Source organism: Nerophis ophidion, linkage group LG12 (genome assembly GCF_033978795.1).
Source record: "Nerophis ophidion isolate RoL-2023_Sa linkage group LG12, RoL_Noph_v1.0, whole genome shotgun sequence".
Classification (NCBI taxonomy): Eukaryota; Metazoa; Chordata; class Actinopteri; order Syngnathiformes; family Syngnathidae; genus Nerophis; species Nerophis ophidion.
This window is the reverse complement of record NC_084622.1, coordinates 37,245,323-37,269,929: the sequence shown is the minus strand read 5'-3', so window position 1 is coordinate 37,269,929 and position 24,607 is coordinate 37,245,323. Positions and strand designations below refer to the sequence as shown.

General features: G+C 40.2%; 1 protein-coding gene across 5 annotated transcripts in view; it reads right to left on the bottom strand.

Annotated features, from left to right (window-relative positions):
• Positions 1-24,607, bottom strand: part of itpr2 (inositol 1,4,5-trisphosphate receptor, type 2) — a 155,078-nt gene that overhangs the window by 43,944 nt on the left and 86,527 nt on the right. For 2 of the 5 annotated variants that reach the window (XM_061917516.1, XM_061917518.1), the window contains exons 40-51: positions 24,370-24,550; positions 22,882-23,135; positions 22,603-22,803; positions 21,559-21,669; positions 20,284-20,379; positions 19,681-19,800; positions 13,724-13,858; positions 13,459-13,651; positions 10,710-10,835; positions 1,738-1,913; positions 1,497-1,661; positions 1,228-1,411 (exon numbers count right to left, since the gene is read on the bottom strand). In XM_061917516.1, the coding sequence (XP_061773500.1) occupies positions 1,228-1,411; positions 1,497-1,661; positions 1,738-1,913; positions 10,710-10,835; positions 13,459-13,651; positions 13,724-13,858; positions 19,681-19,800; positions 20,284-20,379; positions 21,559-21,669; positions 22,603-22,803; positions 22,882-23,135; positions 24,370-24,550 (1,942 nt within the window). The remainder of the gene's footprint in view (positions 1-1,227; positions 1,412-1,496; positions 1,662-1,737; positions 1,914-10,709; positions 10,836-13,458; positions 13,652-13,723; positions 13,859-19,680; positions 19,801-20,283; positions 20,380-21,558; positions 21,670-22,602; positions 22,804-22,881; positions 23,136-24,369; positions 24,551-24,607) is intronic. The other 3 variants (XM_061917519.1, XM_061917517.1, XM_061917520.1) reach the window with 3 other exon arrangements.

The following is a 24,607-nucleotide window of genomic DNA, read 5'->3' as shown; positions in this document are numbered from 1 at the left end:
ATTCTGCATAGTGCACTTAAAATAATTACAACCATATCCAGGACTTGATATGATGGGAAGTTTCCGATAGTTTGCTTGGTGCTTTGATAAACTGAACGCATCATATACATGGTACTATATTGTGATGTTATGAGCCAGGGAATAAAAGAACTACCCTACCCAGCATGCAACAGGAGTGACGAGCATGCGCGGTAGCCCGGTATAGATTGTGTGTCGCCATGACGGCATCTTGTATGTTGTGATATGCACGCTCTGAAAGTAAACGTTAAGAACTCAGCCGACACGCCTCGACTGCATTATTCTTAAATAGACAGACAACACATATACTCCGCTGCTTCACAGGTCGCTGGATGTAGCCGGCAAAGTATTCCCATGCTAGCTAGCCGGTCTAGCAAGCACGCGTCATTCAGTCCAAAACGGCCCGATCTATCCACATTCAGAATTGTCTGGCGGTCGTAAGTGATCCCGGAGTGACCACGCTGTAAGCCAGCCATGAAATTTGCAGAATTGTCCGGTATTTTTGCCAAATGTTCCATCTTTACCAAGAGCCCCTCCACGCCGAAGCCCGTCCGGGCGACGCCATCTTGTTAAGAAAAGGCGTTTACAAAATAAAAGCATGTAAACAACATACGCAAATGTGCGATAAAATAATTGTCGGCGTTAATAGATTGATGAGTTAACTCGTAATTAACGCGTTAATTTGCCCACCCCTAATATATATATATATATATATATATATATATATATATATATATATATATATATATAATATATATGGTTTATGTGTTCCATGGAATTCACTGGGGTCTTAAAATTATCATTACACTATATTTTGTTGTTAATTGTTTCCATATTAGAAATGTTTAGCTCATTATGTGGAAGGGATAGCATGTTTTTATACATATATTTGAAAAAAAATATATATAGTTTCTTGCCTAGTATCGTATAGATCTAACATAATGCAACTTCTTTATGAATGTGTGGCGGTGAGGGGTTCATATTTGTACGGTACATACTGTATAGAGAGATCTGGGTGTCCTGATAGAAAATAAAGATGGAGGGATGTGCTCTTGTTTTAAATGTTGCTTGCTGAAGTAAGCCTACTTATTACTTTGGTAATGAAAACCTTCCAAGGAAACAATATAAAGTTTGCGTATTTGACTTCAAGTAACACTGACATCATGTGGTAGAAGTCCTTATAACAGTACTGACTTATGAAATTCTGACCTGTAGTGTGGAGGCGGTCCACCTCCATGCGGAAGTCATCTTTAAGGAAGAGGAACCCGATGATAGAAAAGAAGTAGACAAGAAAGATGGCCAATACAGCAGTCAGAATAATAGATCGTCCGTTCCTTGTCACGCTCTTAATCACATTAAGCAGTGTTTCCTCTCTGATTACCAGGTCAAAGAGCTGTGTGGAGAGATTATTGCAAAATATTTATTCATATAAAATGATCTGGTCGTGTCAAAAGTCAAATGGTGCTGGGATGTCTTACTAAAAAGCTGTAGAAGAACTCATGCACAAAGAGGCCCAGAACACAGATGATCGCGTAGCCAAGGTGATAAATGAACAGCATGTCCATTACAACTGCTTTGTAGCCACGGGTGAACGTCCCCTGGTTTCCCACAAAACTCACCAAAAAAATTAACTTGTTGAACAACTGTAAGAGAATAAAAAAACACATTTAAAGAAAGCACAGCACATCATTAAAGTGTGATACCTCTTCTACCACTTACATTGACCGTACCCAGCAGCAACAAAGCAGGGCCGAGACCCAGGGTGTATATGGCACGCAGGATGAGGGAGACAAGGAAGAAGAGTATTCCCCATGTTTTGGGTATTATTGGAAGTAAAGCAGTGGACAAAAACAATGCCCCCCACAGCAATACAGAGCAGAAAGGTGATAAGGTCCCTGGAAAGAGAAATAAACAGTGAAATAATTACAAATAATCAATATAGCAATCATTAATTCATTATTCCATTTATTTTATTTAAAAAAAAGTCACACAATGTTAATTAATCTAATGAAATGAGATAGAGCAGCCCAAACCCAATCCCAGCTAAACAGCATACATACTGTACATACACAAATACATATACTGTATACACACGTATATATACACATTTACATATATTCATATGAATACAAGTATATATATATATATATATATATACACACATAACTATATTACATATACATGCACATATGTACTGTACATACATACATACACATATATACATAAGTATATGCATATATACACACATTCACATATATAGACATATACATATATACACATTCACATATATAGACATATACATATATACACACATTCACATATATAGACATATACATATATACACATGCATATATATATATATATTCATATATACACATACATATACGCACATACTGTATATGTACATACATATGCATATACACTTACATATACATACACATAAATACACATTCAGTATATAAACATAAATACAGTATTCATACATATTATTATACATATACTCTGCTCGTCAGAGGATTTTATAAAATCCCCTGACAAGCAGGAAAACCTGCGAAACAGGCTAGGGATGATATTGCCTCTTTGTTTTTTCCTGACCAAACGTATATTCCGCTCTACCCCAGTATTGAGCACTTTATAACGGATAAACCACAGAAACCTTGACTATATTATTATACATATAAATACACACATATAAATAGACACATATAAATACACACAGACATATATATATATATATATATATATATATATATATATATATATATATATATATGTGTATATATATATATATATATACACATACACACACAAACACACATACACCTTTACATTTACATATGTATATTTATAATTTATATCGAATACACATACATATATGCCTATACACATGTATGTATATATATATATATATATGTGTGTATACACATGTACGTATATATACATGTATGTATATACATGTATAGAGAGACTTGGACTTCCTTTTATTGTCATTCAAATTTGAACTTTCGTCCTTGGTAGAGGTGGGAGGATTCTCTGCATATTTTCTGAGCTCTGGTCAGGCAGTGGCTTTTTGCGATCTCCTGGAAAGGAGGAAGAGGAGTCCTGATGATCTTTACCGCCGTCCTCACCACTCTCTGCAGAGACTTCCAGTCTGAGGCACTGCAGGCTCCAGTCCAGACAGAGGTGCTGTTGGTCAGTAGGTTCTCTATAGTGCCTCTGTAGAATGTGGTGAGAATGGGGTGAGGGAGCTGTGCTCTTTTCATCCGACGCAAAAAGAGCATGCACTGCTGATCTCTTTTTACAAGAACTCCGGTGTGTAGGGACCAGGTCATATTTGTCAGTTATCTGCACCCCCAGGAACTAGGTGCTGCTTACCATCGCCACCGCTGTGCCGTTGATGAAGAGTGGAGTGTGGCTTGACTGGGGCTTCCTGAAGTCGACGATGATCTCCTTGGTCTTGTCGACTAGTGGTCCCTAACCTTTTTGTAGCTGCGAACCGGTCAACGCTTGATAATTTCTGTTTATTTTTTAATTGTTTTTATTTTTTGTCATGAAAAGGGGAGTTTTTTTGAGTTGGTGCACTAATTGTAAGTGTATCTTGTGTTTTTTATTTTGATTTAATAAAAAAAAAATATATATATATATATATATATTAAAAAAAATAAAATTATAAAAAATTCTTCTGCGGCCCGGTAACAATCGAGCCGGTGGTTGGGGACCACTGTTGTAGACGTTCAGGACCAGGTTGTTGGTTCTGCACCAGTCAACCAGATGTTTTACCTCCCCCCTGTAGTCCATGTTGTTGTTGCCTAGTGGCCTAGTGGTTAGAGTGTCCGTACTGAGATCGGTAGGTTGTGAGTTCAAACCCCGGCCGAGTCATACCAAAGACTATACAAGTGGGACCCGTTGTCTCCCTGCTTTCCACTCAGCATCAAGGGTTGGAATTGGGGGTTAAATCACCATAAATGATTCCCGGGCGCAGCACCGCTGCTGCTCACTGCTCCCTTCACTTCCCAGGGGTTTGATCAAGGGGATGGGTCAAATTCAGAGGACACATTCCACCACACCTAGTGTGTGTGTGACAATCATTGGTACTTTAACTTTAACTTAACTAGTTATGGGTCATCAACGTGAACAGCAGCGGACTCAGAACGCAGCCCTGGGGGGAGCCGGTGCTCAGGGAGATGGCCCTGGAGGTGTTGTCTCCCACTTTCACAGACTGGGGTCTGTCTGTGAGGAAGTCAAGCAGCCAGTTGCATGGGGGGTACTGAATCCAAGGCAAGGGGGGCCAGTTTGCTCACCAAGTGCTGCGGGATAATGGTGTTGAACGCCAAACTAAAGTCCAGAAACAACATCCACACGTGTGTGTGGGGGGGGGGCTGTTAAGAGTGCCACGGGGCGATATCCATTGAGGGAGGAGATTGTGGGTTTTTTAGGCACAAGATTGATTGTGGCTGTCTTAAAACATGATGGTACCACAGCCTGGGTGAGCAAGGTGTTGAAGATGTCTGTAAGAACCCCAGCCAGCTGGTCTGCACATCCCTTAAGCACCCTGCCCGGAATGTCATCAGGTCCCGCTGCTTTCCGGGGGTTCACTCTCCTCAGACTTTTCCAGACATCTTCTGTGTCCAGGTCGAGTGGCTGCTCATCAGGGCAATGGATGGATTTCATCGCCGGAATGGTGTTAAGTACCTCAAACCTTGCAAAGTGGTTGTTTAGGTCGTTAAGGAAACTGATGCTGTTGTCACACGGACAGGGGCCAGCTTTATAGTCTGTGATGACTTGTATGCCCGGTAGAAAATGGATGGGATGGGATGGGACTTGTATGCCCTGCCACATTCGTCTAGTGTTCATGGGGTTCTCGAAGAAGTCCTGCACTACATATATGTGTATATACAGTCAAGAAAATAAGTATTTGAACACCCTGCTATTTTGCAAGTTCTCCCACTTAGAAATCATGGAGGGGTCTGAAATTTTAATGGTAGGTGCATGTCCACTGTATGAGAGATAACCTAAAAAGAAAAATCCAGAAATCACAATCTATGAATTTTTAACAATTTAGTCGTGTGATAAAGCTGAAAATACTGTAAGTATTTGAACAGCAACATTAATATTTGGTAGAGTAACCTTTGTTTGCAATTACAGAGGTTAAACGTTTCCTGCAGTTCATCAGGTTTTCACAGACTGCAGGAGAGATTTTGGCCCAGTCCTCCACATAGATCTTCACTAGATCACTCAGGTTTCTGGGCTGTCACTGAGTAACACAGACTTTCAGCTCCCTCCAAAGATTTTCAATTGGATTTAGGTCTGGAGACTGGCTAGGCCACTCCGGAACGTTGATATGGTTCTTACGAAGCCACTTCTCGGTTTTCCTGGCTGTGTGCTTTGGGTCATTGTCATGTTAGAAGATCCAGCCCCGACTCAGCGTCAATGGTCTGACTGAGGGAAGGAGGTTTTTTGGCCAAAATCTCACAATACATGGCTGCAGTCATCCTCTCCTTAATACTGTACAGTCGTCCTGTCCCATGAGCAGAAAAACACCTCTAAAGCATGATGCTACTACCCCCATGCTTCACAGTAGGAATGGTGTTCTTGGGATGGTACGCATCATTCTCCTTCCTCCAAACACGCATAGTGGAATAATGACCAAAAAGGTCAATTTTGGTCTCATCTGTCCACAAAACGTTCTCCCATGACTCCTCTGGATTATCCAAATGGTCATTGGCAAACTTAAGACGGGCCTTAACATGTACTGGTTTAAGCAGGGGAACTTTACGTGCCATGCATGATTTCAAACCATGACGTCTTAGTGTATTACCAACAGTGACCATGGAAACAGTGGTCCCTGCCGTGTAGTCCTGGGCTGATTCCTCACCTTTCTTAGCACCATTGAGACCCCACGAGGTGGTATCTTGCATGGGGCTCCACTCCAATTGTCATGTTTAGCTTCTTCCATTTTCTAATGATTGCTCCAACAGTGGACCTTTTTTCACCAAGCTGCTCGGTAATTTCTCCGTAGCCCTTTCCATCCTTGTGGAGTTGTACAATTTTGTCTCTGGTGTCTTTGGACAGCTCTTTGCTCTTAGACATGGTGAATGTTTGGGTCTTACTGATTGTATGGGGTGGACAGGTGTCTTTATGCAGCTAACGACCTCACACAGGTGCATCTGATTCAAAATAATACAGTGGAGTGAAGAAGGACTTTTAAAGGCGGACAAACAGGTCTTTGAGGGTCAGAATTCTAGCTGATAGACAGGTGTTCAAATACATATTTTAAGCTGTATCACACAAATAAATTGTTAAAAAAATCATAGATTATGATTTCCATCCATCCATCCATCATCTTCCGCTTATCCGAGGTCGGGTCGCGGGGGCAACAGCCTAAGCAGGGAAACCCAGACTTCCCTCTCCCCAGCCACTTCGTCTAGCTCTTCCCGGGGGATCCCGAGTTGTTCCCAGGCCAGCCGGGAGACATAGTCTTCCCAACGTGTCCTGGGTCTTCCCCGTGGCCTCCTACCGGTTGGACGTGCCCTAAACACCTCCCTAGGGAGGCGTTCGGGTGGCATCCTGACCAGATGCCCGAACCACCTCATCTGGCTCCTCTCGATGTGGAGGAGCAGCGGCTTTACTTTGAGTCCCTCCCGGATGGCAGAGCTTCTCACCCTATCTCTAAGGGAGAGCCCCGCCACACGGCGGAGGAAACTCATTTCGGCCGCTTGTACCCGTGATCTTATCCTTTCGGTCATGACCCAAAGCTCATGACCATAGGTGAGGATGGGAACGTAGATCGACCGGTAAATTGAGAGCTTAGCCTTCCGGCTCAGCTCCTTCTTCACCACAACGGATCGGTACAACGTCCGCATTATTGAAGACGCCGCACCGATCCGCTTGTCGATCTCACGATCCACTCTTCCCTCACTCGTGAACAAGACTCCTAGGTACTTGAATTCCTCCACTTGGGGCAGGGTCTCCTCCCCAACCCGGAGATGGCACTCCACCCTTTTCCGGGCGAGAACCATGGACTCGGACTTGGAGGTGCTGATTCTCATTCCGGTCGCTTCACACTCGGCTGCGAACCGATCCAGCGAGAGCTGAAGATCCCGGTCAGATGAAGCCATCAGGACCACATCATCTGCAAAAAGCAGAGACCTAATCCTGCGGTTACCAAACCGGAACCCCTCAACGCCTTGACTGCGCCTAGAAATTCTGTCCATAAAAGTTATGAACAGAATCGGTGACAAAGGACAGCCTTGGCGGAGTCCAACCCTCACTGGAAATGTGTCCGACTTACTGCCGGCAATGCGGACCAAGTTCTGACACTGATCGTACAGGGAGCGGACCGCCACAATAAGACAGTCCGATACCCCATACTCTCTGAGCACTCCCCACAGGACTTCCCAAGGGACACGGTCGAATGCCTTCTCCAAGTCCACAAAGCACATGTAGACTGGTTGGGCAAACTCCCATGCACCCTCAAGAACCCTGCCGAGAGTATAGAGCTGGTCCACAGTTCCACGACCAGGACGAAAACCACACTGTTCCTCCTGAATCCGAGGTTCGACTATCCGACGTAGCCTCCTCTCCAGTACACCTGAATAAACCTTCCCGGGAAGGCTGAGGAGTGTGATCCCATGATAGTTCTTAAAGAGAGGAACCACCACCCCGGTCTGCCAATCCAGAGGTACCGCCCCCGATGTCCACGCGATGCTGCAAAGTCTTGTCAACCAAGACAGCCCCACAGCATCCAGAGCCTTAAGGAACTCCGGGCAGATCTCGTCCACCCCTGGGGCCTTGCCACCAAGGAGCTTTTTAACTACCTCAGCGACCTCAGCCCCAGAAATAGGAGAGTCCACCACAGATTCCCCAGGCACTGCTTCCTCATAGGAAGACGTGTTGGTGGTTATGATTTCTGGATTTTTCTTTTTAGGTTATCTCTCATACAGTGGACATGCACCTACCGTGAAAATTTCAGACCCCTCCATGATTTCTAAGTAGGAGAACTTGCAAAATAGCAGGGTGTTCAAATACTTATTTTCTTGACTGTATATTTATGTACGTATATACATGTGTATATACATATTTGTATATACATACGTGTATATACATAAATACCTTTGTATATACACATATGTATATATGTACAGTACATGTAGGAATCACGTTAGACAAATAATTTAGAATAAACTGAAAAAAGCAATTATTATGATTATGCAGGATGAAGGTTGAGCTCTATTGCCACTAACGTACAATGGACTATCTTATAGACAAGCCAACTCAAATTAGCATGGCCAATCACAGGGCACTGATGGACAATCATTCACACTAGCATTCATATCTATGGGAAATTTACAGTCTCCAATGAAGCTGACATGCATATTTTTCAAATTTGGAAGGAAACTGGGGTGTCCAGAGAAAACAAACACACACACACACACACACACACACACACACACGGGGACAAGTGCACACTCAACACAGCCATGTCCAAACGGAGGTTCAAAGACGCACATGGCGTACAGCTAGACGTTATTGGTACTAATGTCAAAATATTTAGGGTAGTTTACACTGGCTTGGACAAGAAATGCATTAATTCAATTAAAATACCTTTTTCTTCAACTTTATCTCCTTACTTTTGCCTGGTGTAGGTGCACGACCAGCAGCTGCCACGTTTCTGAAGGCGATTTACTGTAGATGTAAATTTTTTTTCTAAATAAAGCAATGACGAATGATTTTGATATTTGAGCCATTTTTCTAACTTTGTGTAGCCAATAGTACATAAATTATAGACTATATAGAGTATGTACGTATACAATATATATAGTATATGTATAGTCATACAATATATCACTTGGAACTTTTTTTCATGAAAAAAATGTGTTTATGTAAAAAAAAAATATATATATATATATATATATATACATATATATATATTAATGTATTTTGAAGGTGTAATCTTGCTAGTAATCTTGCGTTGCGCGACAATTGTTTAAATGTAGGGGAAACCCCGAGTAGTCTCATCAGAGTATTTTTTATTTCATTATTACTACTTTTCCCCACGTTTTGAACCCAGGGCTTTATACAATGTTGAGAATAATTTATGGATTCTTCTGGGCTCACGAATTTCAGATGCTGCAAAGAAATTTCACATCAGATGAAGGGAATTGCCGATCAGGTCACGATGTACCAATGAAATCTTTGACATTATATCAAACGCCCTCACACAGTCAGTTCATCAGCCTTTTAGCGCGTTATGGACTCATCATCATAATGAAGAGGAAACAACAAAATGCTCACGACGCAGCCCCAAAGCCTAAAAAGATTGACCCGGCCATCAAAAAAGGAAAAACCTACTGCATGGAACGGTATTCAACCACAACTTATGGGCCCCAAAAGGCCGGACAGCTGCTTGCCAAAGAAAACGACTACAGCAGTTTTAGCACGCAGGAGAAGTAGAAGAACAATTACCATACTCCGATAGGCTATTTTATGCCAAGTTACAGGCACTGTTTTTACTTAATTTGTCCAAAAATTTAGGTGGGGGCAGTTTACATTTAGGTGCACTCTATCGCCCAGAAATTACAGCATAAAAGTTGTAAATGCACTCCACTTTTCACGCCATCATTTTCAATTTATCAAGCTGTCGTACACATATTTTTGGAAGCAGTGAGAACCGTACACTCAAACAGAGCCGTGATTAAATGATGCTAATAATATGTTTGGTACTGGTACAAAAATGTTTTTCAATATTTTTCTCAAAAAATTCTTAATAAATGCAACCACAAAAAATGGCATTATTGGCTTTATTTTAACAAAAAATCTTAAGATTATTCATATGTTGTCTATCTGTGTTAGCCCTGCGATGAGGTGGCGACTTGTCCAGAGTGTACGCCGTCTTCCGCCCGAATGCGGCTGAGATAGGCTCCAGCACCCCCCGCGACCCCATAAGGGACAAGCGGTAGAAAATGTATGGATGGATGTTTCTTATTGCAACTTGACAACATTTTGGCATTGAATTACTTTAAGTAGTAAGTAAGCAAACAGATTAAAAAGGCCCCTAACTAGACATATTCTGTCACTTCTCATTTAATTATTTTGTCAAAAATATGGGGGGCAAGTGGTAGAAATGGATGAATAATTCATATATTTCTTAATTCCCTTTTATTATCTGGTTGTTTTCTGTTTTAACACGTATTATCTACACTTATGTTAAAATGAAATAAGCACCTATTCTTCTATTTGGATAAATTGTATTAGTTTTAGGTGATACCACAAATTTGGGTGTAATATTTAAAGTCCTCATGTGTCCAGGGACGTATTTCCAGAGTTTAGAAACGTAATAAAAAGAAAAAAAAAAGAAAAAAGATTTTTGTGTAGATAAAAAAAAAACCGATGTAATCATTGTAGTATCGACTTGGTTACAGTTGATATATGTGTAGACCCACCCTTTTGTTTACATTTAGGACCGGTAGCTTGCTGTTAGCGGTGAATGTGAGCTTTTGTGTGCTCCTACGGTGTGTAGTGACGCATGTTTAGCTATAAGCTATTGTCACCGCGGCACGCATCATGTCGATGATGAATAAAAGTACCAGTATTTTTCCAGTATACACCTTTTTTAATTTATTTGTGCTTCTGTACTTTATTAGTACCCTTATATATATATAATTAAAGTTCAGATTAAACATCAAATTTACCTTCATCTCCATCATCACCGAATGGGTAGAATATGGCCACACAAACATTGAGCAGGCAGGCCAGGTAGAAGGAGATACTCCCCCATTGAGAGATGTGACGTGAGAACCAGAACAGAGCCTTGTTTTCTGCACAAAAAACATATCAATGGATGTTCTCATTCATCCAGGTCATTGTTTTCTTAGAGCATTCAATCTATCGCAACTGGACTGTTGGGTTTGTCTTAGAAGATGTTTTGCCTCTTGTCATCAGTTCATGCTCATAGACTTAGATTGGTCGGATAAAGTCTTAGACTTAAATTGACCAGATCTAGTCTTAGACTTTGATTGACCAGATCTAGTCTTAGACTTTGATTGACAAGATCTAGTCTTAGACTTTGATTGACAAGATCTAGTCTTAGACTTTGGTTGACCAGATCTAGTCTTAAGACTTAGATTGACAAGATCTAGTTTTAAGACTTAGATTGACCAGATCTAGTCTTAGACTTAGATTGACCAGATCTAGTCTAAGACTTAGATTGACCAGATTTAGTCTTACACTTAGTTTGGTCAGATCTAGTCTTACACTTAGATTGGTCAGATCTAGTCTTAAATTGGTCAGTTCTAGTCTTAGACTTAGATTGGTCAGACCTAGTCCAGCAGCTGGTGCCAAAACCCCAAATATTTATACTCCAACTTAGGAGGGTGTGCCTGGGCAAAGCTAAGATAGCTCTGAGCTCTTTTAAGGGAACATGACCAAGTCATTGGTAGAGATATGTGGATGACACATGGGTTAAAATCAGAAGCCAATAAGCACAAGCCTTCACCGAGCACATTAACTCAGCGGACAGAAAGATCAAGTTCACACGTGACGATGTCAAATACACTAAGTTGCTTTTTTTGGAATGGGATATCCACATTGGAGAGAACAATGGCCTACATGTCAGGGTTTATCGAAAACCCACACATACTGATCTATACCTAATTTTTGACTCACGCCACCCACAGGAACACAAACTGGCCGTTATCATAACCCTACAGCACAGAGTTGATAATGTTCCCATCAGCCCACAAACCAAATATAAAGAGGATAATCATTTGAGGGAGACCCTCAAAACCTGAGGTTACTCCATCTGGTTGTTTGTGAAAAGTGCATTCAGTTCCAAGAAATAACAAGAACAGAGTGGATGCGGAGGTAAAAGGTGATAGACGCAAAAATATTGTCATTACCTAATTATCAGGTCTATCTGAAAAACTCAGAATAATTTTTAACCAACACCCCAGTATACTTCAAACCAGGCAACACCCTGATTTTATTTGATTGAACTTTATTTCAAACATGAATGCAGTTTCAACATGATTCATTACATATTTGAGACAAAGACTAGTGCATCCTAAAGACCAGCCACCCCACACCCACAAAAACAACCTTGGTGTATGTTATCCAGTGTAATTATAAATGCACTGATTCATATAATAATAGATTCATATAATAATATAGGTATGGATTTATATATTGGGGAAACAAAACAACCACTAAGCTAACATACGACACAGCGAAGACGGGCGGACTCTTCAGGCCAAAACTCAGCTTTCTACCTGCACCTCAAGGAGAAATATCACTCCTTTGAGAACAAAAATGTACAGATTTTGGATGGAGTGGACTGATGGTACGAAAGAGGAGTGAGGGAAGCCATTAACGTCAAGGTTGAAAAACCATCCCTGAACAGAGAAAGTAGTCTGTGACCCCCACATACATACATCACTGTCCTTTCAAAAATGCTGGCCACAGATGCTACTTTGTGCTATTTGTTCACAACTGAATGGAGTGCTAACATGGGGGATTCCGACTATTTTGGATTGGTGGTGGTCGATCCACAGCGATTGCTCTGCCATTCAATACCTCAATGCTAAAGAGTGGAAATTACACTTCAACGACTATCGTTGGCAATGACAGTAGGATTGCTCGCTTGCATCTCAACAGTTGTTTTTTCTCACTATGCTAGGGCAAAACCACCCTAGAACCGCCCTAGTGTTGGACTATGAATAATTGGGGTTTTGAAACCAACCGCTAGACTACATAGGGACGGCGTGGCGCAGTGGGAGAGTGGCCGTGTGCAACCCGAGGGTCACTGGTTCAAATCCCACCTAGAACCAACCTCGTCACATCCGTTGTGTCCTGAGCAAGACACTTCACCCTTGCTCCTGATGGGTGCTGGTTGGCGCCTTGCATGGCAGCTCCCTCCATCAGTGTGTGAATGTGTGTGTGAATGGGTAAATGTGGAAGTAGTGTCAAAGCGCTTTGAGTACCTTGAAGGTAGAAAAGCGCTATACAAGTACAACCCATTTATTTATTATTTATCATTTATCTGACCGATTTAAGTCTATGAGCATGAACTGATGAAGCATGCTTGGATGAGAGGCGAAACATTTTCTAAGACAAACCAAACTGCAACTGTGATCGATTGAATTCCCTGCAAAAAAAAAACATAAGGGGAAAGATGCAAAGACAAGCACAAATATAAAAATATTGTTATACTTTGTAATCTATTGTTTCAACCAACAGGAGAGTGCAAAGGCAAGTACTATTATTTTGATAGCAATTTGTTGGTAGGTTTGTTACAGAATTATGCAGAAACTAAACACTAAGAAGTAACCTTCTGCCATATGTAATCACTGTACACTATTGTGGAAGCGGTGGCATTATTCGTGCTGCTGCTATTGTATGCAATCACTATTATTGAGCGTTATACAGTAGAATGTAAAGACTTACTTCGGATCTTCTTCTGCCAACTCATCTCATTGTAGAGGTTGTCAAACTGCTGAAAGAAGTCATTAACCTTGCTGCCCTGGTCATCTCTCTCAGTGGTAGTGAACACACGCATTTGGGAGTCCTGGGTGAGGTACTCACAGATATTTGGCACAGGAAACACGATTTGTTCCATGGTACGGTCATGACGCACAATCTGGCAAATTGAAAAGATTTAATGATTTGGCCTTTTAGATTCAGAGGACAAACACAATATAATGATACTGACCTCAATCTGAGCTGTGTGTTTGGCATAGTACTGAAACGCATCATCTTTGTCATTGTCGGGGTCCAAAACTGATCCAGACCCGAATGCCGACCCCGGCCTCAGACTCTGCTGGAGTATTTTACTATGTCGAGCCAGCTGGGATGCGAAGTAAAAAGATATTTCAGATTTAACAGATATGAAACACCGTCCATTCGATACTATTTCAGAATCATTTTATTTAAAAAAAGTAAAAATGTCATGTGGCCAAGACATTTTGAAGGCTTGATGTGAACTAATTTGTCACTTTGCTTATTCTTTGATGAATTGTTTTTTCTGTCTTTCAGCTTTTCACACCAGGACAAGGGAATCACATGCTTGAGTTGCTTTAGTTTTTACATCGAATTTATTTATTTCCCGTTGCAACCCTCCCGTTTTGTGCTTGAAACTGACACTACATACAGTTGTGATCAAAATTATTCAACCCCCACACAATTTTGGTGTTTTAGCAAGTTTGACATTTATTCCGTATTTTGTCGAGATGATTTTTGGCAGACTGGAGTCTATTTTCTTGTGCCTGGTAGTCAGAAGTGGGGTGCGCCTGGGAGTTCTGGCATGGAGGCCTTCATCTCGTACTGCGCGCCTTATTGTCTGGGACGAAACCTGCGTTCCCCCCTCTGCAATGTCCTGTTGTAGTTCCTCAGCTGTTACCCGGGGGGTTTTCACCACTGTACGCACACAGCATCCTCTTTCTACCACGCCCAGGTAGTGTTTCCACTCTGCCTTTAGCTTTAAACTTGCGAATTATGCTCCCAACTGTGTCTCTTGGAATGTGTAATATCTTTGCTATTTTCTTATATCCATATCCTTTCTTATGAAGAGAAATTACCTCCTGTCTTGACTTCTTTGACCACTCCCTGGACTTCACCATGTTGCAAATACACCATTGACCATCTACAAGAAGCTGAGCGTCACAGTCTTTTTCAATCAGTTTAATTGTTGCTCGTTATGGTTCTAATCACATCTAGGGGTGTTTCCAACACCTGATTGAAAAGACCTTATTCAAATTATGTTCTTAAGAGTTATGATCTTCAAGGGATTGAATAATTTTGTCAATGAAATATTAAGAAAAATGTCCTTTTTTGGTATTTTGTAAAATACAGTGTTACAATTTAAGTTGCATTTGTCTATTTGACACATCTTTATTTGATATGACTATAAACAAAATACGGAATAAATGTCCAACTTGCTAAATCACCAAAATTGTGTGGGGGTTGAATAACTTTGATCACAACTGTATCACCAATGGCTAAGTGCTGAGCCCCTGACCAGGAATTAAACCTGTGTCATCAGCAGCTTGAGACATCTCACCACCAAGGTTGTCATTTTTAATGAATATATACATAAAGTAAATAAATGTAGAATATAAAATCCTTACAGTAGTACTTCAACTAAAGGGTTTAATAGGTTCTCAGAGAGCGCTTAACTCAAAATACCCAATATATCTCAAATCAACGTCTCCCATTGCAACGCAATCAGTTTGATCAGTGCATCCATCCATCCATTTATACTGCTTGTCCATTTAGGGGTCGTGGGGGGTGCTGCAGCCCAATTTTAATATTTAACATTCCTTTTAAAAAGAAAAAACTTACTTAAATAATATTGTATGGAAACAATACCATTGAATGCACTACTAACAACTAGTTAGTTTTATGACATAATGTAATAATAATGTACAGCATTTACCTTGGAGAGTGGACTTTTACGGTATTTCCTTCCAGCTGCCTCGCTGTCAAATACACCATTGGCAGTCTTTTCAAATTTTCAAGAATAAATGTCCACCAGTTATATATTATTTTCACATTCTTGGCTAGCATTAGACTGTTTTTGCTTCTGTATGGCGCTGACTAGCTCACATTGCGTTCACGTTCAGTCATGTTTTTGATTACTTATTTATTTTTTTTACTATCAGTACACTTTTCCCAGCACTGTCCTTCACCCCCACTTTCTTCCTTGCCATTGATGGAAAAAGGTGATGCTGATCTCTAGCTATAAGCTAATGCTAGTGAGTAAAACCAGATGTTTTGGTCGGATCTTACAGGGTTCATTGTGACATTTGCTAAAACTACTAATGGCAGAGAAGCTCTGAACTCACATGTTTGCTTGCAACTTAAAGCATAACAACCCCGAAAGGGACTGGCGGTAGAAAATTGATGTATAGAGGGATTTAGCAAACAAAAATATGTGCCTGTTACTACAAGTACATTACATATACTTGCATAATGTATATAAAATCTTAATGGAGGTGTTTTGATCTTTTTTAAGGGCTTTATAGGCTCCATTGTAAGCGGACATTTTATTGTATGTATTTAATATTAGGAATGCATTAAAAAAAGTGCATCCGTCGTCATGTTTTTTATAATGATTCTGAATGACAGGCAAAATTCCAAAATAAAAGTGCTGTTTAAAACATATCCATTTATATTTCCAATCCCCAAAGTATATGGGAATATTGTCTAAACATCCCCAAAATGCCACAATTTCAGGCAGCCATTTTGAATATTCTGCACCAAATACAATTGGCAATTTCTGTACGTTCGGGATCTGATGATGTTACGGTGGGAATTCATCTGCACTCTGACCATATCAGCAGATCAGTCATATTGGATTTACGCAAAACATGGGAAAGAGATGTGATGCTCATCATTCACAATCCCGATGTAAAACAAGAACATGTTTTTCTTTTTTATGCATTCTAAATGGTAAATGAATAAAAGTCAGCTAACGAGTCAATCGAGTCAAACGGGAGCTCTTTTAATCCGCCCACAAAGCCCTCTAAAAAAAATTCCAAAAACCACCAGCAATACTTCATTTACATCTTGTGACATGAATATCAGTGATATTGTTATTATATTTGTTAATGCCAATGCACTATTTTTTAGTGGCACATTGATCACAGAGCAGTAAACTAGCTTGGGCTGCTGTATTGACACACTCGCCGGCCAGTGTTCTCGGTGGTGCATCGCCTCTTGAGTTGGTGAAAATTAATCCTAGATTATAAATCATGCCTCACACTACTTGTGTAGTAGAAGGTTGGAGCAATAAATCGAGAAGTGGTCAACTGTTTCATCTAACCTATAAATGGAGATGGCAGAAAGACACAAAAACACACTCAACCATCAACATTTTTATTTTTATTTTTTACCTCCGGTTGGATTATGATTAATTCTTCATCCAAACGGGATTATAACAAGATCCCTTCAGTCGGCGTCCCAGTGAGAGCAGACATTGTACAGTATGTGTTTGTTTTACTATGTTAGTAGTTTGTATCTGTTAGTACTTTGTATCTATTGTTCAGCCCTAAGCAATAGTGCTGCATAGTGGTAGAGTGTTTTCACTAAAGCTTATTCTGCTTCTAAATTTGTAGATCCACTTCCATCCACCTTATGTTTAGGCTCAAAAATCTAAGGTTCTGGATCATTATTTGTCCCAAAGTTGTCCCTCACAAAGTATGCCGTGAGTAGTAGTGTTGTTGTTGTTGTTGAAGGGAACTGTGGTTACCACATGCATATCACGGATCACGTGACAGCTCATGCTCATTATTTCATGAAATGGCTCTGTGAAATATTTTTTTGATCATATCTATTTACTCGCAATCTATGTAAGTATGTTGGTTTTATAAATCAGAAATATATGATAATCACTTTATATAGTGATATATTCCTCTCTGAGCTGCCACCTTATGGTAGAGGAGTTTGCGTGTTCCATTGGATCCAATGTGGTGAAGAAGGAGCTGAGCCGAAAGACAAAGCTCTCAATTTACCAGTCGATCTACGTTCCCATCCTCACCTATGGTTATGAGCTTTGGGTTATGACCGAAAGGACAAGATCACGGGTACAAGCGTCCGAAAAGAGTTTCCTCCGCCGGGTGGCAGGGCTCTCCCTTAGAGATTGGCAGACCTTTCACCCTTTCGGGGGAGCTCAAAGTAAAGCCGCTGCTCTTCCACATCGAGAGGAGCCAGATAAGGTGGTTCGGGCATCTGGTCAGGATGCCACCCGAACGAGGTGTTTAGGGCACGTTCGACCAGTAGGAGGCCAATAGGAAGACCCAGGACACGTTGGGAAGACTGTCTCCTGGCTAGCCTGGGAACACCTCAAGATCTCCTGGGAAGATCTGGACAAAGTGGCTGTGGAGAGGAAAGTCTGGGCTTCCCTGCTTAGGCTGCTGCCCCCGCAGCCCGACCTCGGATAAGTGGAAGAAGATGGATGGATGGATGGATGGACTTTAATATAAAGTTGAATTATTTTTCCATAAAGTTGAGGTACCACTGTATTTGTTACATTATTTTTTTGTGAACAGAAATAACTATTTTAAAATACAAAGTAGTTCAGTTAGTCTAGCTCATGGGTGTCAAACTCTGGCCCGTGGGCCAAATTTGGCCCGCCGTGTAATTTAATTTGGCCCTTGATGCAATAATAAATTAACGTTAAAGCTGGCCCGCCGGTATTATACAGTGGCGGTGCCGCTGTATCACCTCATTCAACGTTAATTCTCATACTTGCCAACCCTCACGATTTTTCCAGGAGAATCCCGAATTCCCCCCCCCCCCCGAAAATCTCCCGGGGCAACCATTCTCCCGAATTTCCACCCGGACAACAATATTGGGGGCTTGCCTTAAAGGTACTGCTTTTAGCATCCTCTACAACCTGTCGTCACGTCCGCTTTTCCTCCATAAAAACAACGTGCCGGCCCAGTCACGTAATATATGCGGCTTCTACACACACACACACACAAGTGAATGCATCCCATACTTGGTCGACAGCCATACAGGTCACACTGAGGGTGGCCGTATAAACAACTTTAACACTGTTACACCACACTGTGAACCCAAACCAAACAAGAATGACAAACACATTCCGGGAGAACATCCGCACCGTAACACAACAGAACAAATAACCAGAACCCCTTGCAGCACTAACTCTTCCGGGACGCTACAATATACACCCCCGCTATCAACAAAACTCAATTTTGCATATCACTTCAAAGTTATATAAGTCTTGCTTGTTGAATATTCAATGCAAAATTTTTTGGGGTCCCTATTAAAAGGTTGAGTTGTTCAACTTTGGCCCGCGGCTTTGTTCAGTTTAGAAACTTTGGCCCACTCTGTATTTGAGTTTGACACCGCTGGTCTAGCTGAAAACAAACAATATATAGTGTTTGTATGCAAGACAATCTTTTTCTACTGAAGGTCGCATACAAAAAAAATTAAGGAATATTGATATTGTACATTTTGTGCATTAAAGATGCCACAACCAGTCCAACATAGGTCAAAATATAATAAACTACCTAAAAAAACATTCACATCTTAACTTTGTGTGATATGTCAAAACACAATTTAGTGTAAGATTAAATAACATGTATTAATACATTTATTTTATCTTTATAATATGCCGAGGGCCAATACAAAACAAGCTGCTGGCCCAAAATAGCGCTTGGGCTACACTTTAGACGTCCCTAGTGTAAACAAAGTATTAAAACAGGTGTTTTTCTTCTCACTTATGCTTTTGTTGACAATGGTGGTCCTATTTTCATATGAAAAAACAACCCGCCATTAAACTAAAGTAGACATTGGTAAAAGTTAGTCTATTTTAAGAGTGAAAAAAAGGATCTTGCTGTCACAATGTACCACCAAGTCACCAAGCATGTAGACTCAGCTTGCCTTCAACTGACAGGCAGCAGACAAAGAAAACATTAAAACAAACATTTACAAAAGAAAAATCTACGCTGCATAGGAAGTGTTGAAAAAGAAACACTGACAAGTATTCCTTGTCACACTCAAAAAGAAAAACAAAGAACACACTTCTAAATACATACACATTCTTCCACTCAATGTCACTCAGTTGAGGTCGGCAGTAGGTCAAACGAAGAGAAAAATTTCACAATTAAGCGTGTGAGGGGAAAAAACAGGCGTGGTTACTACCTGATGGGCCAGAATGTATATGTTATGTCCAACTTCCAGTGGCGTGATGTGGTCTACAGCGCTGTCCCCATCTGCTTCCCTTTCCAGAGCCTGACCATAGGCCTCCTTCATGACATCCACCTGAGGCACAACATTTAATAATAATAATAATAATAATAATAATAATAATACATTTGATTTACATAGCACTTTACTAGACATTCAAAGCGCTTCACAGTAAGAACTGAGAAAAACATCATTCATTCAGTCCACATTCACACTTGCTGGTGGTTAGCTACATTTGGAACCAAAGCTGCCCATAGGTAGACTAACTGAAAATTGGCTGCCAATTTGCGCCTATTGCCTCTCCGACCACCACCAAACATTCATTCACATTCATACACTTATGTGAGAGGCAATGGAAGCAAGGTGGGTGAAGTGTCTTGCCCAAGGACGCAACGGCAGTGACTAGGTTGGCGGAAGCTGGATTCATACCAGGAACCCTCAAGTTTCTGGATGACCGTTCTACCATCTGAGTCACACCACCCCACATTCAATCAGATTATAAAACAGGATTGGTTTATGTATATGCAAATACATGCTATCACGCAAAAACACACTCACAAGCTCCGTCGGTCTCATCTTGAGGAGAATTTTCTCTGCATTCTCGCTGTCATGGCGGCTCTCCATTATAGCCAATAAGAGCTTGGAAGCATTGTTCTACAAAACATTGTGTTAATTAATTCCAACACATAGGAATTCAAACCTGCATCAAAACCTTGTGGGATCAGTGAATGATTGTGCAAACACTTTAAATTATGATTGTCTTGTTAAGATTACGATTGCGATTCTCAGACTACTTCCTTAACGTAAATGACCGCCATAACCACAACACCAGGGGGAGCTCCACAAACCACGTAAAACCCAGATTTCGATCTAACAAAGGTCTTAACTCATTCTCTTTCTATGCCACATCAATGTGGAATGCACTCCCAACAGGTATAAAAGTAAGTGCATCTCTATATTCCTTCAAAACCGCTCTAAAACAACACCTCCAGGCAACTTCAACACTTTACTAATACCCTCCTCCATTCACATCCCATCTCCCCGGATTATAAACAACTCAAATGTACTTCTAATGTATATACTTGTTCTTATGCTATCTGAACTCACTATGTTCTCTGCTGGCTGTACATATCCTACTAAATAAGACCTACACTGTTTCAAAGTCCACATTTCTCTGTTGATGCAATTGTTGATGACTGAAGTTCTGATATCAACCAAAGCTCCTCATCCCACCCCCCGGATTGTAAATAATGTAACTAATTCAATGTACATACTATGATGATTAACTTGTGTGATGACTGTATTATGTTGATAGTATATATTTGTACCATGAATTGATTAACGTGGACCCCGACTTAAACAAGTTGAAAAACTTATCCGGGTGTTACCATTTAGTGGTCAATTGTACGGAATATGTACTGTACTGTGCAATCTACTAATAAAAGTATCAATCAATCAATCAATCAATCAATCAATCAAAGGATTTATTGCACACACACACACAAGCCAGTGTTCAAGTACCATGTGCTCACGTTTTAAAGAAATCAGCTTTTTAGGGTTATCATTATTAACTAAATACATTGAATACAACTAATTCCAAGTCAAAAATATCACTTTTCCTGCTGGCGAGGTTTGATGAGAATAGGAAGACAAAAGCTTTGGCTATCATGGTATCAAAAGTGCCAGATAGAAATCCTTGTGTTATCGGGCAGTGTTTGTTTGTGATAGTTTGTTCAGTAAACTTTTTTTTAAAGTCTATTTTTAGAAAGGACATCACATCTCATTCTGAATCAAGATCGCAGTTTTTCAGCCCCACTGTATGTGTGGCCTCACCTTAAGGCCCAGTACCAGGTCCAGGCGGTCTTTCCCCAGAGGGTTGATGGGGTTTACTATCAGCGCTATAATAATGTCAATGCCATTTGACTCATGTTTGGCGATACAGGTCTGGAAACAAAGAGCACATGATGAGGATTGCACTGGAAAATCTCACAATCTCACCAAGTATATATGTCTAATTTCTACTCAAAATGAAGAAAAAAAAACTATTACTGTCACAATCACCTGAATAGTAACTTTTCAAAATGACATAACTGTTTTTAGGCAATACATCTAAGGAAGAAATACTTTTGAGCATCACAAGTTTGTTATAAGACACAAAACTTCACAAGTATAGCTAAACATGTTTTAAGTTTTTAAAGCTTAAAATGAATGTCCTTTTTCAATAAATCCTACCAAGACAAATTTGACTTGTTGCATTTGCAGATTTTTTGCTCATTACAAGGGAAAATAATGGATTAATTTTTCTAACTATTTTTAAATATGGGCCTTTTTTCCAGTGTGCTGCCCATTTACAATAGTAACTTTGTGGACACTACTTTAGAAAAGTCATCTTGAGAAGATACCGCAATATTCCTAAATTGCAGTACAAACATAATTATTAACTTTGTTTTCTGATAACAATTATTTAACTCCAATTTAACTCCAAGACAAACATTTAATTTCAAATGCACTGTTCCTATTGGGTTTAAACTCAATCAAGAGATGGTTTTCAGTCAGAACATTACTAGTTGTAAATATTAGACTGCACAGTAAGATAATCTAATACCAAGCAAAATGTACTTAACAAACTTACAAAGCTTGCAAACAGTTTGCTTTGATGTCATCATCAATGGTGTTCATTTGGATTCTAGCTATAGCCATGATACTTTGGCACATTTATAATCATTATTTTTCTTTGGTGATAATATTGCTCAGCATTCACCCACATTTTATGGTTTAAGTAGTTATTTTTAGCAATGCCCTTTTTAATGTAACACAGGCTTTAAAAACTCACCGAGACGAGCTTGAAAACAGTAAAACAATTCAGGTCAGTTTTACCTGATTTTCATGGCACGGACCCTGGCAGTACTCTGTGATGGTTTCCAAAGTTTGGCGAACCAGGTCAACATTAATTTCATTAATGTAAAGGCCCAGTAATCCAAGTCCTCCAGTGGTGCTCCCACAAATACAGTCCAGGAACTGAAGGGTCTCACACACAAGATTGTAGTTGGTCTTGTTGTTTTGGTTGCGCAAAAAGTTCTAAAAACAGTACAGATGTACAAAAATCAGCAGAAGATTATTTGGAGAGTCCACATGTTTTAGAAAAGGGTAAATCACCTGCAAATCACTATTGTGGTTCTCACAGAGAAGCTGGAGGAACCGCAAGATGGGCTTCATGATAGCAATAGCCTGGTTCATGCGAGTTTCCTCCAAGGCCTCTTCAGTCCCAATCACCTCACTGTTCTGGCACAAGCCTTCAAGTTCAGGATCCATCTCTTTTCGGAAAGCACAGAAAGCCTTAGAGGTGACAGTTGAGGCCTCTTTTAGTTGCCCTCGCATTTCATCCCTCATATGAAGTCCTGATCCTGTCCCTTGCAGCATTAGTGGGAAAGGTACATTTTAAATACAGGGCACAAGTACATTTGGATGGATCAGTACACATGTCTAACGTATTCAAAAAGCTAAAGGGGCCCTAACCTTCTAATTTCGGGGTCGTTTAAAATGATGATGGGCACTAATGGGGCACTATAGTAAGTTTATTTTCAATAATAAAATACTACATACATCTTGCGTACACGGTAAATGTGCATTCTTCTCCTCTTGGCTGAAATGCTCAGACTGCACAGCCTGCTACCATGACCAAACCTACTCTCCTGCAAATAGTCAGGGGTTGAGGGTCGGTTCCAGTCCACCACCCCTGTCACCGTTAAGAGCTACATAGAGACACGACCCCTGTAACTGGATATGCTTTTGGTAACAGTAAAGAAACATTGGATATTTTTGGAGAATGCGGCGTGAAACTGTGCTAATTGTCCATGATGTGTCAAGAGCAAAGCAGCCGTGATTGTGAGGTAGGTCTTAACGCTCCAAAAAATATTCTCAATTCATCTTACCCTGCTTAAGATAGACTATTTGAAAAATTCCTTTCTGCTGCTATTTTCTAATACTGAGTTGCGGTCACCTAAATTGTTATACATGGACTACACAACCGTTCACTAGATTTTTGGAGTGGCCTGCAAATCAAACCAGGGTTAATTTAAAAGCACAGCAACATCCTTACATGTCACTTCCACATCATCTAAAACAAAAGTACAGCATTTTAAACATACACATACATCTGAAAAGTTGGAAATGTCAGATAGGGGCCCCTTTAACCGAAAATGGCAAGAAACACTTTCCTATGCAAGCCACAGAAAAAATTTATTTCTGAAGTGAACAAAAGATCAACTATTAAGGTGGGATCTAAATGAAAGCACCCGATGTTGATACGATGGCCTTTTCATAGGCTAGTGATGTTGGAAGTCACATGGCATATGACATGTGACGGCACAGACAAACAACAACTTTTTAAGTCTATGGACCACTCTTTCAGATTAAAAGCATAGAGGAGCAATTTTAAATTTGGGGTTATTTTTATTGTAGTTTGTAATTTTTGAAAAATAAAATGTGTTATCTATTTCTATTAGATATTACTTCTTATTTTATGTACACCATGTCATATTTAGTTATAGCTATGAATATGTGACTACAAAAAAAAAAAAAAAGAGTGTGAGAATGCATTCAATATCAGTGCAAAAAGCTTAATGTATTGTTGCTTGTTTGTACCTTTTTTGAAACGGAAATTACCAAAGTCAGTGTCATCATCCCTTTTTCTGGAGCTGAGCTCAAACATGTTGACTGATACAGTAGCACGGATCTCCTGCTGGGCCAAACGCATGCGGTCGTAGAAGACCTTGAAGAACCTCTCCGACTTTTTCTGCTTATATAGTTTGTCGTAGAATGAGTTCTGGTAATATTAAAGACACATTTTTAGCAATACAGAACATCTGACCATCTGATAATT